The sequence below is a fragment of the Schistocerca cancellata genome, chromosome 5 (genome assembly GCF_023864275.1).
Source record: "Schistocerca cancellata isolate TAMUIC-IGC-003103 chromosome 5, iqSchCanc2.1, whole genome shotgun sequence".
Lineage (NCBI taxonomy): Eukaryota > Metazoa > Arthropoda > Insecta > Orthoptera > Acrididae > Schistocerca > Schistocerca cancellata.
In genome coordinates, this window is record NC_064630.1 from 224,275,397 (window position 1) to 224,291,682 (window position 16,286).

A 16,286-nucleotide genomic window follows, 5' to 3' on the forward strand; every position below is an offset into this window, starting at 1 on the left:
AAAAAATACGAGCTTACGGAATATCGGACCAGGTTTGTGATTGGATTCAGGATTTCCTAGAAGAAAGAACACAACATGTCATTCTTAACGGTTCAAAATCTGCAGATGTAGAGGTAATTTCGGGAGTACCGCAAGGAAGCGTGATAGGACCTTTATTGTTTACAATATACATAAATGACTTAGTTGACAACATCGGTAGCTCCATGAGGCTATTTGCAGATGACACGGTTGTCTACAAGAAAGTAGCAACATCAGAAGACTCGTACGTACTCCAGGAAGACCTGCAGAGGATTAATGCATGGTGCGACAGCTGGCAGCTTTCCCTAAACGTAGATAAATGTAATATAATGCGCATACATAGGGGCAGAAATCCATTCCAGTATGATTATGCCATAGGTGGTAAATCATTGGAAGCGGTAACGACCGTAAAATACTTAGGAGTTACTATCCGGAGCGATCTGAAGTGGAATGATCACATAAAACAAATAGTGGGAAAAGCAGGCGCCAGGTTGAGATTCATAGGAAGAATTCTAAGAAAATGTGACTCATCGATGAAAGAAGTAGCTTACAAAACGCTTGTTCGTCCGATTCTTGAGTATTGCTCATCAGTATGGGACCCTTACCAGGTTGGATTAATAGAAGAGATAGACATGATCCAGCGAAAACCAGCGCGATTCGTCATGGGGACATTTAGTCAGCGCGAGAGCGTTACGGAGATGCTGAACAAGCTCCAGTGACGGACACTTCAAGAAAGGCGTTACGCAATACGGAGAGGTTTATTATCGAAATTACGAGAGAGCACATTCCGGGAAGAGATGGGCAACATATTACTACCGCCCACATATATCTCGCGTAATGATCACAACGAAAAGATCCGAGAAATTAGAGCAAATATGGAGACTTACAAGCAGTCGTTCTTCCCACGCACAATTCGTGAATGGAACAGGGAAGGGGGGGATCAGATAGTGGTACAATAAGTACCCTCCGCCACACACCGTAAGGTGGCTCGCGGAGTATAGATGTAGATGTAGATGTAGATGAGCAAGAAAGCACAGCAGATGGAAGAGACTTGCACTGAGATGAACCTAAGTGGCATACAGTTTGATGACACATCCTTAAAGGTACTCAGCAAGAGTCTCAACTTCACACTGACCCCTAGAAATGAGCCCATTTCAGGTTTCATCAGTGCAATAGAGCAAGTTGCAGCCACACTTCCACCTAATGTGGCAGAGGAAGCCTGCCGAGGGACTTGCAGGGCTCTCACCAATGCCAGGCCTCCAAAATTGAACATCACAACTGAGAAGTGGTGTGCACTCAAGAAGCTCCAGGAAGACAACAATATTGTAGTACTGCCAGCAGACAAAGGGAATTCTACAGGCATTCTGCAGCGGGTGGATTACAATGAGGAAATACACCAACTCCTGAGGGACACTGCATATAGAACCTTGGAGTGTGACCCCACTGACAAGGTGGACAAAAAGACCAAGACTCTTCTGAAGGAGACAGGGATGCCTGACAAGATCATCAGACAACTTCGGGCAAAAGCACCAGTGCCACATAGACTTTATGGTTTGCCCAAAATACACAAGGAGTGTGTGCCCCTATGCCCAGTTTTCAGTAATATTGGGGCACCTACATATATTACAGCCAAGTACTTGAAAGATCTGCTGTCTCTGTATGAGGCGAAATGTGTTCTCCACATCTGAAACTCAAGATACTCCCTGCAATGCCTTAAGCAACTATGCATCACAGATTTGGAAATCATGGTTAGTTTTGATGTGGTATCACAGTTCCCTAGGGTCCCACCGAAAGACTCATTAGAATTGATTGCGGAAAAATTTGACAGTGCTCTGTTGGACCTGTTCAGGCATACACTGACATCCACGTATTTCCCGTATGGGAACCAATGTTACCAGGAAAATCAAGTGTAGCTATGGGCAGCAAACTGTCTCCTGTGGTTGCCAACATGTTTATGGAGAGATCTGAGGAGAGAGCATTAGAGACAGCCTGATATAAACACATATGCTTCTTCAGGTATGTGGACAACACCTTCGTGATCTGGCCTCATTTGAAGGACAGGCTCACTGAGTTCTTTGAACATCTGAACTCTTGCCACCCAAATATCAAGTTCACCATAGAACTGGAGAAGAATGCCCAGCTGCCGTTTATGGATTTACTAGTTAATAGGAAAGCAGATGGATCAATTGCCCACAGTGTGTATCGAAAACCCACACACAATGATTTATATCTGCAGGCCAACAGCTGTCACCACCCTGCGCAGAAGAACAGAGTTCTTAAGACATTGGTCCATAGAGCACATACCCTGTCAGTCTACCAACAGAAATAGAGCATCTTAAAACAGTGTTCTGTAAAAAATGGATATACTACCAAACAAATTGAGATGGTACTCCAACCATTTGCTTCACCACAGGTTCCAGAAGCAGAGCAAGATGAAGCAAGGAAGGTGGTGTATCTACCCTATGCTGGTTCTATTTCTGCCGGAATCAATAGGTTCCTCCATAAACACAACATCAAGTTGTTGCAAGCTACATTACCAAAATATCGCGCAAGAATGACGCTGATATCTTTCAGAACACCCGACCACCCTAGATGCTCCAGTTGCAGGTTGATACAGGTACTGCTGTGATGTTTTCGAATTATCAAACCTATGTGAGTCGAGACTCACTGACATTGACATTGGCTAAATAGGAGCTGGTAAGTTATAACAGACAGAACATTGTGCTGCTGGAACAATTTAAAGCATCTGCCTCTTCCATGTCAGTGGTTCATTCCATTACATTTTTGGTGGTTGCTGATGCCAGAGTTGAGAACATTTTCAGGATGGACATATTTTAGGCATTTGGATTTTATGTCACTGATACATTTCACATTGTACCTGATCAGATATTGTATTCTCCGCTGGAAACACTGTGTGATGAATTTTTGGACTTGGCTTCAGAAGATATACGGTGTACTACAATATTTTTTTTGCTCAAACGTTTTTGGAATCCATGGCTTAGCCTCATTTTTGTTGTACACACCCTATTCCTGTCACCCTGAGAGTTTAGGTGAAAACAGAATTGAACAGACTTCAATCTCTAGGGATGTGCAACCTTTTATGCCTAGTGAATGATCATCTCTGGTGGCTATAGTTCAGAAGCCATCAAAGAAACTTCACCTCTGTGGTGACTTCAGTACTACTGTCATTTCACAGTCAATCGTGGATACATATCCCCTCCCATGCCAGGAGGAACTGTTGGCACAATATTGTGTGACCAGTACTTTTTTTAAATTGATTTGTCTGGAGTGTACTTGCAGGTTCTTGTGGATGAATAGCCTCTGCAAGTTCTGGTTTAGAATACTCCTTTTGGTTCCTGTCAATATTTGCACCTTCCTTTTGGTATGGCTAGAGCTCTTTCTACTTTCCGATGATTTTTAGACCAACTGATTATGTATGTGCTGGGTGGCATTAATTATCTGGATGTTATTATTGTCACTGACTCCTCTCCTTGAAAAACTTGTGCACTTTGTTTTCTGTCTCACAGTCCTTAGGCCTACTGCATAACCTTGCAAAATCTCATTTTTTCAACCTTCTATTGTTTATTTGGGGTTTGAGGTCTCATGGGATGGGGTTCACCCTATGAAAGACCACGTCTCTGCTGTTATCGCTATGCCTCACCCTTCATCAAAGGAGCTTCAGGCCTTCCTAAAGAACTTAGCCTTCTACTATATATTCATGCTGGAGGTGGCCTTGTTGGCCTACCCATTGATGCCTTGTTACACAAGAATGTACCTTTTTGTTAGAGCCTGGATAGCGAATATGCTTTTCAAATGTTGAAATCCAAACTATTCTCGGCCCCTTGTTTAGCTACATATCTCTGGACCAGCATTCAAACACACTAATGCAGACACTTTGACTTGCCTTCCTGTGGGTCCTGATCCCAACTTTGAGCATGAAGAACTGCTTTGCTTCCATCTTGATACTGAAACCACAAGCCAAGGTTGAGGGTTTCTCAATTGCAAGCTCATGCATAGCAGCTGCCAACCTGGTTCTCCATCAGGTGGTTCAGTTTGTTCAACAGGCCTGGCCAGACAAACTGCTTGGTAGGGCTTTGGACCCCACACATGGCTATTTTTCCTTATGGTATTGCCTCTCTGTTTTTGACAGTGTTTTGCTGTTGTCCATGGGAGATCGATATACCGGGGCAGTCATTTCCGCCACATTATGGCATGAGTTTCTATGCCTTCTCCACCAGGGTCATTGGGTAGTTTTGGCATTAAACTGATAGCTGGGAAACATGTTTTTTGGCCATGGATTGATGGTGAAATTATCCGTTATGTTGTGGCTTGTGAGCAGTGTGCCTGGCAACAGGCAGCTCCCAGGGCATCTCTGTCAACCTGACCTGCTCCACACCAACCATGGGAGTGCATTCATGAAGACTTTACAGGCCTCTTCTTGAATACCTGTTGGCTCTTGGTGGTGGGTGCATTTTCCCAGTTTCCTTAGATTCTCTGGTGTGTGTTGACACCAACTGAGGTCACAATTTGCACACTTTTGAGGATTATTTTTTTTTTTTTTTTTTTTTTTTTTTTATTCAGCAGTTGCCTTGTACCTTACTTTCTGCTAATGGTCACCAGTTCATAGTTCATTTCACACACCTTTCAATTATTTTGTTCCCATCACAGCATTTGTCATGTTAATGCTCCATTCTTCCACCATCAATCAAATGGCAAGGCAAAATGACTAGTGCATATATCCAGGTTCCAAATGAAAAAGTTTGTTGTGGATTCTTCACCAGACAACATCCTTCTGAGAACCTACTGTTTCACACCTATGGGTGAATGGAGACTAGCTGAGTTGCTTAATGGCTGGCAGCTATGCATGTTCCTCCACCTGCTGTGGCCTGCACCGCACCTGCCTTCGTCGGCTTTGTCCGACCGCTTCGCACCGGGATCACCAGTGTGGGCAAAAGGTTTTGGTTCCTGGCCCAAGTGGACAATTGCCATTGTTGTCTGCCGTTTGGTATACTGCCTTTGTGACATCCATATGACCAACGGGCTGGTGGTGCACCATTTTGATCAGTTGCACTCCATCACCACAGGCCGCACCACCTCTCTCCGCCTCGAGCGCATTGTCGCCTGCTGTGGAGGCACCTCCATTCCATTGGCCATCTCCTCCCCATGCAGTACCCTGGAGCTCCAGCTTCCTGGTGCAAAGTGCCTCTCCGCCACATCATCTGCCAGGAACTTGCACATATATAAGCAAAGTACAGCAATGAATAACTCTAACTAGACATTCTAGTTTGTATCGAGCACATTAAATGTTCTGTGTTATGTGGAGTTTCAAGAGGCTATCTCCATTATTGTTCAGAGGTTATGAATAAAGCCATATTTGGGCACCTTGGACTAGTTTTTTGTATTAGTTGGTTACTACACAACTGGAAACATGCACACACTCAGTGCACTCACACTCACAGACACTAGTACGATATAGAAAGACCTTCTTTTAATGAGGGATCAATCTTACCACATAGAATGTGAAATATGATGTCACATTCAGTGCACTGAATACTGTTTCTCACCATGATTCTACACTTTCTGCAAAGATTATGATTAAGATTTTTAATCATGTCGGTGCCATTTGTGTTCATACTTAACATTTTACCCATTTGTGATTTAACGCATATATTTCTTCCAGTAGAATTGTAATGATCTTGTGTGTACAGACCTTGTTGATAAATTTCTTACTGAGATTGCCTTTATCACAACTTGAGCATAACCAAATTTTTCATTTGATTCACTTTTGCACATTTAAAATGACATGCATTTTATCTTACCAGGACCACTATCATGATTAGGATTACAAATCTAGGCATAGTGAAAATGATGTCAACAGTGATCACACTAGGAAATGACAACCACCATGTTGCAGCAAATGGAAAAAAAAGCTAAGTTACTTAACAGGTCACAGATTGTCGAACACTATCCTGTGAAAACCTACTTGTTCAGTTTATAGCAATGAGCCTAAAAATTTAATCGCCTCCTTATATATCTGTTACTGCCATAAGGATCCCTAAGATAAGATTAGATGAATTAAAACACCCACAGAAGCATTTAAGCCATCATCCTTCCTGTGAGTCATGTGTGAAAGGAAAGGGAGAAAGTCCTAATAACTATCACTATGAGACTGAACCTGTGCCATGCACCTGATATTGTTTACCCAGTAAGAAAGTTGATATCCCACACTGAATAAAAATTTATCTGAGTTAAGGCCCATTGCTCTAAATTATAATAGAAGGTAAACTTAGGTACAAAAACGAATTACGTCTCACTACTTGTGTATTGCAATGAAGATTCTATAATAGCAGACTCTATATAGTATTCAGTGCCATAAAATTAAGTCTGGAATCTTATTATTTTTTCATCGGCTCATGAAACACTTGCAGTTTTATAAAAGTGAAATGGGCTACTGCCTTTGTATGGCAAGAAGTAATACTTAATAGCAATCCATTAATGCTTCTTCATTTGGTTAAATGACAGTTGAAATTCAGAGTAATGACACACATGGTTCAGAGTAATGACAGACATGGAGCAGTACCAGCGTGCTAAATAAAATGAATACACTAGACTATAAATTAGGAAACAGTTTATTAAAAATTGCAAATGATTTACTTTATTAGAAATTATCCTGAGAAATAATAATTGTAACAAACATTACTGCTGGTTCTGTAATATTATAAAAGCAGCAACGCCTTGTTTCATTTCTTGGAAACACTTCAACACTTGGATGGGAGCTTCACAGAAACTGTCTTCACTTCTAAGTATTCATGTAGTGTTTCTTCTCCCCTGCAAAAAGTTAAATTTGACATTAAAAAATATTTCTGTTCAGTAACTCATGTTATTTAAAAGGATTATTTTTTACTTACATTTCCCTACCAATTCCAGACTCTTTATATCCACCAAATGGTGCCTGAACAGGAATAACAAGGAAGCAGTTGACCCTTAAAATAATAAAATGAATTTATCAATCATTACACTGATCGCAGAAAGCACATAGCATTTGAGAACAAATGTTATAAGGTACACAATTTTCTAGCACATTTCAATTACTTTATACACTATCATAAAATTGTACCATGACAGTGTGAGAAGAATGGTTCAACTAACTGTTCTGTGACTAATGTGGTCACACAGTCTCTCAAAAGAATGAAATATCTGTAACGTTATAAAAAGATGGCATGACAGCTTTAGGATGTACAGAGCAGTTACAACATGGGAAGGTGTCAGTGCCTTGTGTCTGTATGTCTGCTAAACTGAGTTTCTCTATAACCTTTATAACACAGAATGGCCTCCCTCATCCACTTCCTCTTACTATATGAGCCTTCTGCACTGTAGCAGAATTTGTAAAAATATGTGCATTTTCAAGAACACATTCCTCAACTCACAAAGCTAATAGTCTGGCATAATTATATCCATGTACATTAAAAAATATGTCTCTGGAACTTACGGATCCAAACCTACAAGACAACTTTTCATCTTTTTGGAGAAACATTTTGCCTGAAGTGCGTGTTATTTAATGATCTGGAATTCAACGAAGCTGATCATGTTAGCTTATGGATATGGGACCCTTCCTTGCAATAAATAATGTTTAATGGAAGGTTTTTGTATGAATTAGCTTGAGGTTAAAAGTGTGCTCTGTGGATTTACAATATTTATTGCATACATATATTGGTTTGCCTTTCTTTAACCTAGCATCTAACATAAGTTGGGGAGGAAATATTGTCTTACATATTCCTGTATTTCACTGGAAGCCAAACAGATCTTCCCTAAGGTACACCTCTACCAGTTTTTCTATTCTTCTATAATTTGTGTCAATATGTATTTCGCAACCATGACTTATTAAAATTATGGTTTGGTAGTACTCATACCTTTTTGCACCCACATCTTTGAAATTGAAATTACTAAGTTCTTCTTGAAGTCCAAGATTATTTCACTTGTCATGTATATCTCACATACAGTTATGTCATGATTCCCAAGGATATTAATATTTCTAAGGAAATGTCATCTATGCTGTGGACCTTGTTTTGAAAAAGTTCTTTCAATTTGGTTCATACTGGTTTCCCACCAGAGCTTGTAACAGTAATTAAGGTGGGTCTATTTTTTCAAAAGGTGTCTTTAATTTTCATACAAGTGGCTTCTATTTGTCTCATAATCATGTATGCTTCTACAGCTGTATACTTCTCTAACCATTCCTGCTATGGTATTTTGTGCTTTCTGTCAGTTTCATTTCTTAAAAGCTGTCTTCCCTTTTGCCTACCTCATTTCCTACATTTTTAAATTTTTTACATTTGTAAATTAAATTCAGTATCTCTTGTGTACCCAAGGATTTCTGCTGGACCTTGTCTCTTTGCCAATTTAGTGTTCTACTGCCATTACTATCCCAGTTCCCAAAGCTCCTCAATCATATTCTTCTATATCACTTTCCCTTGTTGTAACCAATCATTGCCCAGTGCTTCCTTTGAAACTCTCAATAAGCTCTGCATTTTTACTTTATCCACTTCCCACCTCCTTAACTTCCTACCTTTCAGATTCAATTTACAATTATGGTCTGAGTCCACACCTGCCCCTGGAAAAGTTTTGCAGTTTAAAATCTGGTTTCAAAAATTCCTGCCTTACCAGTAGGTAATCTATTTGAAACTTCTGCTCTTTCCTGATCTCTTCTGCGTAATGATAGTAATGGCAAATAAGGAATAATAGAAAAGGAAAACTAAGACTATGAACTGACAACATTAATAAGTTTGTTGAAATTCTAATAAGGGAAACTCCCGATTACATCCCCCATCAGATTTAATTGTGAGAGGGCCCAGTGGACAGCCCGTCAAAAATGAACACAGATCAAGCATGGAAACAGGAAGAATGTGAACTGGACTGTGAAAAAAAAAAAAAAAAAAAAAAGCAACATAGAAACAGTGAATAGTCCAAGAGCAAGAAGTGCAATATAGAGGTAGTGGAATGCGAATGGCATCATGGTTAAGTGGCTACAGTGCTGGACTGCTGGTGAGCAGGTGAACTGTGTTCAAACCTCCATTGTGCTAAATTATTATTATTATTATTATTATTATTATTATTATTATTATTTCCACCATTTGCTTTATTCAAATTTGTGTCTGTATCATAGTGTAATGTCCATTTGTAACAGAAAGGCATAAGGTAGTGAGACAGGGACCTATAATGACATTTGATTCTGCACAACTACTCTATTAGCAGCTGAAAGGAAGTGGCTTTCAAATGGGAACCACAAACATTTGATGACAAGGGTGACAAGTCAACCAAATCCTCTATTGGAAAAGATGTCTGGTGTGTCATACATGGCATTAGTGACAGTATGTCTGTCACGCAATAGGAATCTCTTATAGATGCACCTAATTTGTATGCACAGTAAGTGAGTGAGATAGGCCTCCTTACTTAATATACATGTTTGTATGAATGTGAAAACTTCCAGAGAAAAGATGAAAACATAATACTCTGTCACATAAGCTGCACTGTTTTTCTGTGCACTGTCAAAACATACGGTGTTAACATTTTTGAAGTCACATTCCATTTTAGAAGTCCTGACTCTTTAATTTCTTAGCTGTAACATAGTTCACATGCATTTATTTGTTGTTTTCATTTCTGTGAGACATCTATGTCGTATCTTGCTTGCTCTCACTATTCATCACATTTACTTGCAATGGTAATGTAATCTTACCACCTGACTAATTTTCTGTAACCAATGTATAGTATGACAACTACCAAGTGTACAGAAAGGCAGTCTGACACCATCACCACTTACACACCATGTTATGGCTGTTTCAGCTTGCTCTTTATTCCACTTCTTGTCCTCGAACCATTCACTGTTTATATTTTGCTTTTTTTCACAGTTTAGTACACCTTTTTCTTGTTTTCATGCGTGTCCACTGAACTATCTTACCACTAAATCTGAAGGGGGTGCGATGTGGAGTTTTCCTTGTAAGAAACAACTGAGACATCCGAGATCATGTGGAGATAAATAAAATAAACTTTTGTTCTGGAGCACAATAACATATGTTTGACTCAGTCACATAACAATAACATTAATTCACACATTAAAAAGTATGAGGAATACACATATATTGAAACTCACCAGATACTCCCTGCTTCTAAAGCATTTGCACAAGTGAGTGCACTATTGATATCTTTTGTCAAGATTCCAGCAGCCAACCCATAAGAAGTATTGTTTGCTCTTTCAATGGCTTCCTCAAGAGTTTTGAATTTTAAAATACTCTGAACTGGTCCAAATATCTGAAACAGCAACATTTCGAATGTTTTCAAACTTTAAATGATGTATAAATCTACTGTAAATGATCATTTGTTTTCAAAGCTCTATATTCTCCAAAGTATTATGTATACAAATGTGACTGGTGCATGAATAGAACTGTAAGCTCACCAAGTTTGCATTTTTCACTCCACAAATGTTCTACGAGTGCTCCTCTGCCCACATGATATACGTCCAAGCGGTAATCAAGTTTGTTCTGTACCTTACATAGTATGCTGTCAATGGTCATCAAAGCAGCATTGATGTGTTCTCTGAGCTGTTCCAATGTTCTTGACAGTGGGGGTACATAAACATAGTCCTTAACATACCACCATACAAAAACTGTCACAAAGCATTAGTTCAGGTGATCTGGGGGACCACTATGCCCAATCCAGCAATGCAGAATTTCATCATTTGTGTAGTGCCAAACATAAATGCTCCAATGAGAGGGTGCCCCTTCTTGTTGGAAGATGAAATTCTCAGAATCAGAAGTCATTTGTGGAAACAACCGCAACTGCAACATATCAAAGTAAGAGGTAGCCATCACAGTCTTCTCACAGGAGAAAAATGGCCTATACAGATTTGTCTGTAACATTTTGCAGAAAAAATTGACCTCTGGCAAATCTCATCCCTGCACCACAATTTCATGAAGATTTTAAGTGCACCACACACTCATATTGTGGTGAATCGGAGGTTGCTTCATTGCTGCATATTAGCTTGGAGGTTGAATGTCTATCCTCGAGCGCTTCCTGCATTGTGATGCAAAACTGAAGGTGCCACTCATTATCTTCTGATTTTAATTGTTGCATGATCTGCAGACAGTATGTGTCAAAAAGTAAACACCATCATAAAATCTTCCACACAATTTGCTGCGGTATTCAAGTTCATGACTTGCCGGCTTGCATGGACCATCGATTTTTTTGGACTGCATACAAAACATTCTCTCACCCTCTCCATGGTTGCATCTGGCACACTTGGTCAACCAAGACAACCAGACCATTTACAGAGACAACCAGTGTCCATAAACTGTCAATAACAACACGCAATCCTCTGTTTACATGGCAGTTCTTTTCCATAATTTCTTCTGAATGCACACTGCACTGTTGTAGTAGATAAACATCACACATATGCCAATACACAAAAAAATCTTTCTTGCTTTGAAGCCATATTGTCAGGACAGTACACTCATTATATCAACTGGTGGGCATAAGGCAAAACTGGTGCATTTATGGTTCGATCATCCATCAGTCATCTCTGTACTTGTAATACTTTGGAAAATATAAAACTCTGAAAATAAATGAATCATTTATAATAGCACTGTATTTTGGAGAGAAGCTCTATCATTATTTTTACTGGCAATGTCAATTAATGCAACATACTTAATCATAATGGGAGTAGGAAAAGCTTAAATTAGAAAAGCTTAAATTAGAAGTAGAGGTGAAATTTGTGAATGTCTTCATTTTATAGTTATTGTACATTATCTTACAGTATACCTATCTGAGCATTCCTGTGTGTTGATACACCAACAAGGCAACAATTTTTTTTAGTAAGGTTATTGCATAAAAAGGAAAATATCATTCAAAAAATCACTTTGTTAACAGAGAGACAGACAGACAGGCCATCATTTATATTCAGGAGGCACAGCTGTAAATACAGCTGATAGAAATTGATATAAACACACAAAGAACAATATTCCTAGCAGTAAGAGCTTTCCTGATCTGATCCAGAAACAAATCTCTTGGACAGTATCCAGGGGCCATGGCACAGGACAGGGAGGTGGGGCTATGGGGGATATAGTATAGTGTCCCTCCCCCCCCACCTCCCCCTTCCCATACCCCAATGGAGTATATTACATGGATAAAATGACTTCACAAATCAGAAAATAAATTACTTCAACAGATTCAATCATTTTTTTTTATAATCATGTAGCAGTATAGGTTGCAATGTATTTCAAATACATTTTAAGAATAAGAGTGGCAAATAGCTTACTATCTAAACCAAAAAATATCATTTAACTTAAAATGGGTGTCTTTATTAATATACACTGGATGTATATTAATGTACAAGTACCACTTACAATAATCAAGAAAGCTAAATATGCCGGGTATGCCTACCAACACTTACATTACTGACCTCAGACAAAAACTTTGAAGTTGCCAGACATCTGGGTTAAATCGTATTATTTTACCAGGCACACACATTCTGTAGACATGTTTTTACCCTGAACTCCAAAACAATTACCAAAAACTACATTAAGCAACACCAAATTTTACCAGTTTGTCGGTGGAGGACCCCAACTCTCCTTTTGTTAAGTGATATTCCATTACCCCAAACCCCCTCCCCTCCTCCCACTCCCACTCCCCACTAAGCCAACCCTCCCCCCCCCCCCCCCCCCCCGCTCCTCCTGACCAACTTCTAGAAACATCCGTGACAGTATCCACATCTTGCTGTCTGAGCAGCAAAGTTTTTACCTCCAAACCACTTAAAGCACTCTTTCCCAAACCTCACATTACCCAATGCTATCCACAGCTTTAATGCCTGAATAGGTTACTGGTCTATATATAGAGATACGAATTTCCTATTTTGAACTCTGAAATCAGAGCATTATTTCCTAATACTATCATTACACTACACAAGAGTTGCTTTCCATCACCCTCCTAACCTATGCAACATACCTGTTGACATATTTATTCCAATGTTCATATTCCCAGTAACTGATCTCTCTTTAACACCTGCCTATGCACAAATCCACAAACATATTTAGCTGCACCTCAGGAAAAAGTAAAACATTAAAAGGAGTGTCATATGTGAGACTGTTAGATGACATTCGTTCACTGCACAGTGTTTTACATAAGAACAGCGCTCATCAAATTTCCAGAACACTTGAATGCTGTTAGACAATAAACCTATCTCCTTACTTAATCTTTCCCTCTACTCCAGAATACCATTTGCCTAAACTTTCTCCCCCTTTCTCTTTATACCTCATGAGCCTAGTTTCTGGGGTAGACATGCCCCCTCCCTACTGCACCCACTTTTTCCTCTTTTTCACACCCTGAAGAAAAACTAGATCAAAAGTAAGATGTGCCCTTTTGTTGGTTTGTATATATTTTTATCAGCTATATTGAGAATTGCATGACCTACAGGCTGTTGAAAATATTCTTCAGACTGGTAGTATAATTTATCACTGCTTATAACTAAACAGCATAGATAGAGAATAATGTGCACTTCATTGACTTTTACTTAGAAAAATGATGTGTGAATGATACATAGATGACTGAATGTTTCAACATGCAAAAGTAAATATTTGTTGTACTAACTGAAAAAGTGGTTCATGGTGTGGGCTCCTGTTGTCATGTCCTAGTTCATGAACCACGGGCAACATATGAGTGGCCAGGTAAGTGGTCCTAACAGTCAGGATACCAGTTACTTTGGAATAAGGCTGGGCATCTCAGACATATTTTGAGTCGTGGTCACCTTTGTGCTCAGACAGCAAAGACTACCAAATCCACCAGTTATTCTCTCAACCGTTGGGGGTAAAACCCAATGGGACCCGGGGCAAGTAAGGCTAGCAACCTGCTTCCCTGGTACTTTAAATATGATGCTGGCAAAAATCAGAGCAAAATGCCTCGGACCTTTGGAGGTGACAGAGTCCCACCTCTAATTGACAAACCAGGGACTCCTAAGATATGACTCGGCAAACGAATGGTAACAAGATGGTGAGCTATTAATATCAATGGGGGCTACTCTGCGAAGAAGGTAGAGCTGGCAGAGGCTGCAAGTAAGATGGGGTTGGATGTTTTAGCTGTTAGTGACATTCGGGTAAGGGGTGAGAAAGAAGAGGAAGTGGGAGAGTACAAGGTCTACCTGTCAGGAGTCAAAGCAGGAATAGCATAATGAGGTGTAGGGCTTTACATCAGGAAAGAAATGGAACCCAGCATAGTTGCAACAAGGTACGGAAACGAACATCTGATGTGGATAGATTTGACAATGTCTAGCAAGAAAATTAGGATTGTGTCAGTATATTCGCATTGTGAAGGGACAGATCAAGATAAGATGGATAGTTTTTATGATGCACTCAGTGATGTAGTTGTTTGAGTAAAGGACAAGGACAGTGTTCTTCTCTTGGGTGATTTTAATGCCAGTATTGGAAATCGAACAGAAGGGTATGAAAAGGTTATGGGTAAATTTGGAGAGGATATGGAGGCCAACAAGAACGGGAAACAACTCTTGGATGTCTGTGCCAGTATGGGCTTAGTAATCACAAACTCCTTTTTTAAACATAAGAACATTCACCGGTATACTTGGGAAGGCAGGGGAACCAGATATGTCATTGACTATATAATAACAGATCAGGAATTCAGGAAGGCTGTGAGGGACACATATGTATTCAGGGGATTCTTTGATGACACTGATCACTATTTAATCTGCAGTGAAATTGGTATTGTGATGCTGAAAGTGCAGAAGGTCAGGTTCACATGTAGGAGGATAAGAGTGTAGAAACTTCAGGATAAGGAAATCAGGCACAAGTACATAACAGTGATCTCAGAAAGGTACCAGTTAGTTGAATGTAGTCAATTACAGTCATTGGATAAGGAATGGACAAGGTACAGGGACACAGTACTAGAAGTGGCTAAGGAATGTCTTGGAACAGTAGTGTGTAATGGTAGGATGAAGCAAACAGCTTGGTGGAATGACACAGCCAAGGCAGCCTGTAAAAGGAAAAAGAAGGCATATCAAAAATGGCTACATACTAGAACTCAGGTAGACAGATAAAGTTATGTTGAAGAAAGAAACAAAGCCAAACAGATAATTGCAGCATCCAAGAAGAAATCTTGGGAAGACTTTGGAAACAGGTTGGAGACTTTGGGTCAAGCTGCTGGAAAACCATTCTGGAGTGTAATTAGCAGTCTTCAAAAGGGAGGTAAGAAGGAAATGACAAGTATTTTGGACAGGTCAGGAAAACTGCTGGTGGATCCTGTTGATGCCTTGGGCAGATGGAGGGAATATTTTGAAGAGTTGCTCAATGTAGGTGAAAATACGATCAGTAATATTTCAGATTTCGATGTACGATGGGATAGGAATGATGATGGAAATAGGATCACATTTGAGGAAGTGGAGAAAATGGTCAGTAGATTGCAGTACAATAAAGCATCTGGCGTGGATGAAATTAAGTCGGAACTCATCAAATACAGTGGAATACCAGGTCTTAAATGGCTACACAGGATATTTGAAATGGTGTGGGAGTCAGAACAGGTTCCATCAGACTGGACGAAAGCAGTAATCACACCAACCTTTAAACTTGGGAACAGAAAAGATTGCAACAACTACAGAGGTATCTCTTTAATCAGCGTTGTGGGTAAAATCTTCTCAGGTATTGTTGAAAGGAAAGTGTGAGTATTAGTTGAGGACAAATTGGATGAAAATCAGTGTGGGTTTAGGCCTCTTAGAGGTTGTCAGGACCAGATCTTTAGCTTACGGCAAATAATGGAGAAGTGTTACGAGTGGAACAGGGAATTGTATCTATGCTTTATAGATCTAGAAAAGGCATATGACCAGGTTCCTAGGAGGAAGTTATTGTCTGTTCTATGAGATTATGGAATAGGAGGCAAACTTTTGCAAGCGATTAAATGTCTTTACATAGATAGTCAGGCAGCAGTTAGAGTTGACGGTAAATTGAGTTCATGGTTCAGAGTAGTTTCAGCGGTAAGACAAGGCTGCAACCTGTCTCCACTGTTGTTCATATTATTTATGGGTCATATGTTGAAAACAATAGACTGGCTGGGTGAGATTAAGATATGTGAACACAAAATAAGCAGTCTCGTATATGCGGATGACTTAGTTGTGATGGCAGATTTGATTGAAAGTTTGCAAAGTTATATTTCAGAGCTAGATCAGAAATGTAAGGACTATGGTATGAAGATTAGCAACTCGAAAATGAAAGTAATGTCAATTG

The 16,286-nt window shown here is 39.7% G+C and overlaps 1 protein-coding gene across 1 annotated transcript in view; it reads right to left on the bottom strand.

Annotated features, from left to right (window-relative positions):
* Positions 1–6,391: 6,391 nt before the first annotated feature.
* LOC126188063 (aldehyde dehydrogenase 1A1-like) overlaps positions 6,392–16,286 on the bottom strand; it is a 92,421-nt gene continuing 82,526 nt past the window's right edge. The window contains exons 10-12 of the mRNA XM_049929506.1: positions 10,163–10,320; positions 6,927–7,001; positions 6,392–6,846 (exon numbers count right to left, since the gene is read on the bottom strand). Of these exons, the coding sequence (XP_049785463.1) occupies positions 6,777–6,846; positions 6,927–7,001; positions 10,163–10,320 (303 nt within the window). The 3' untranslated portion in view covers positions 6,392–6,776. The remainder of the gene's footprint in view (positions 6,847–6,926; positions 7,002–10,162; positions 10,321–16,286) is intronic.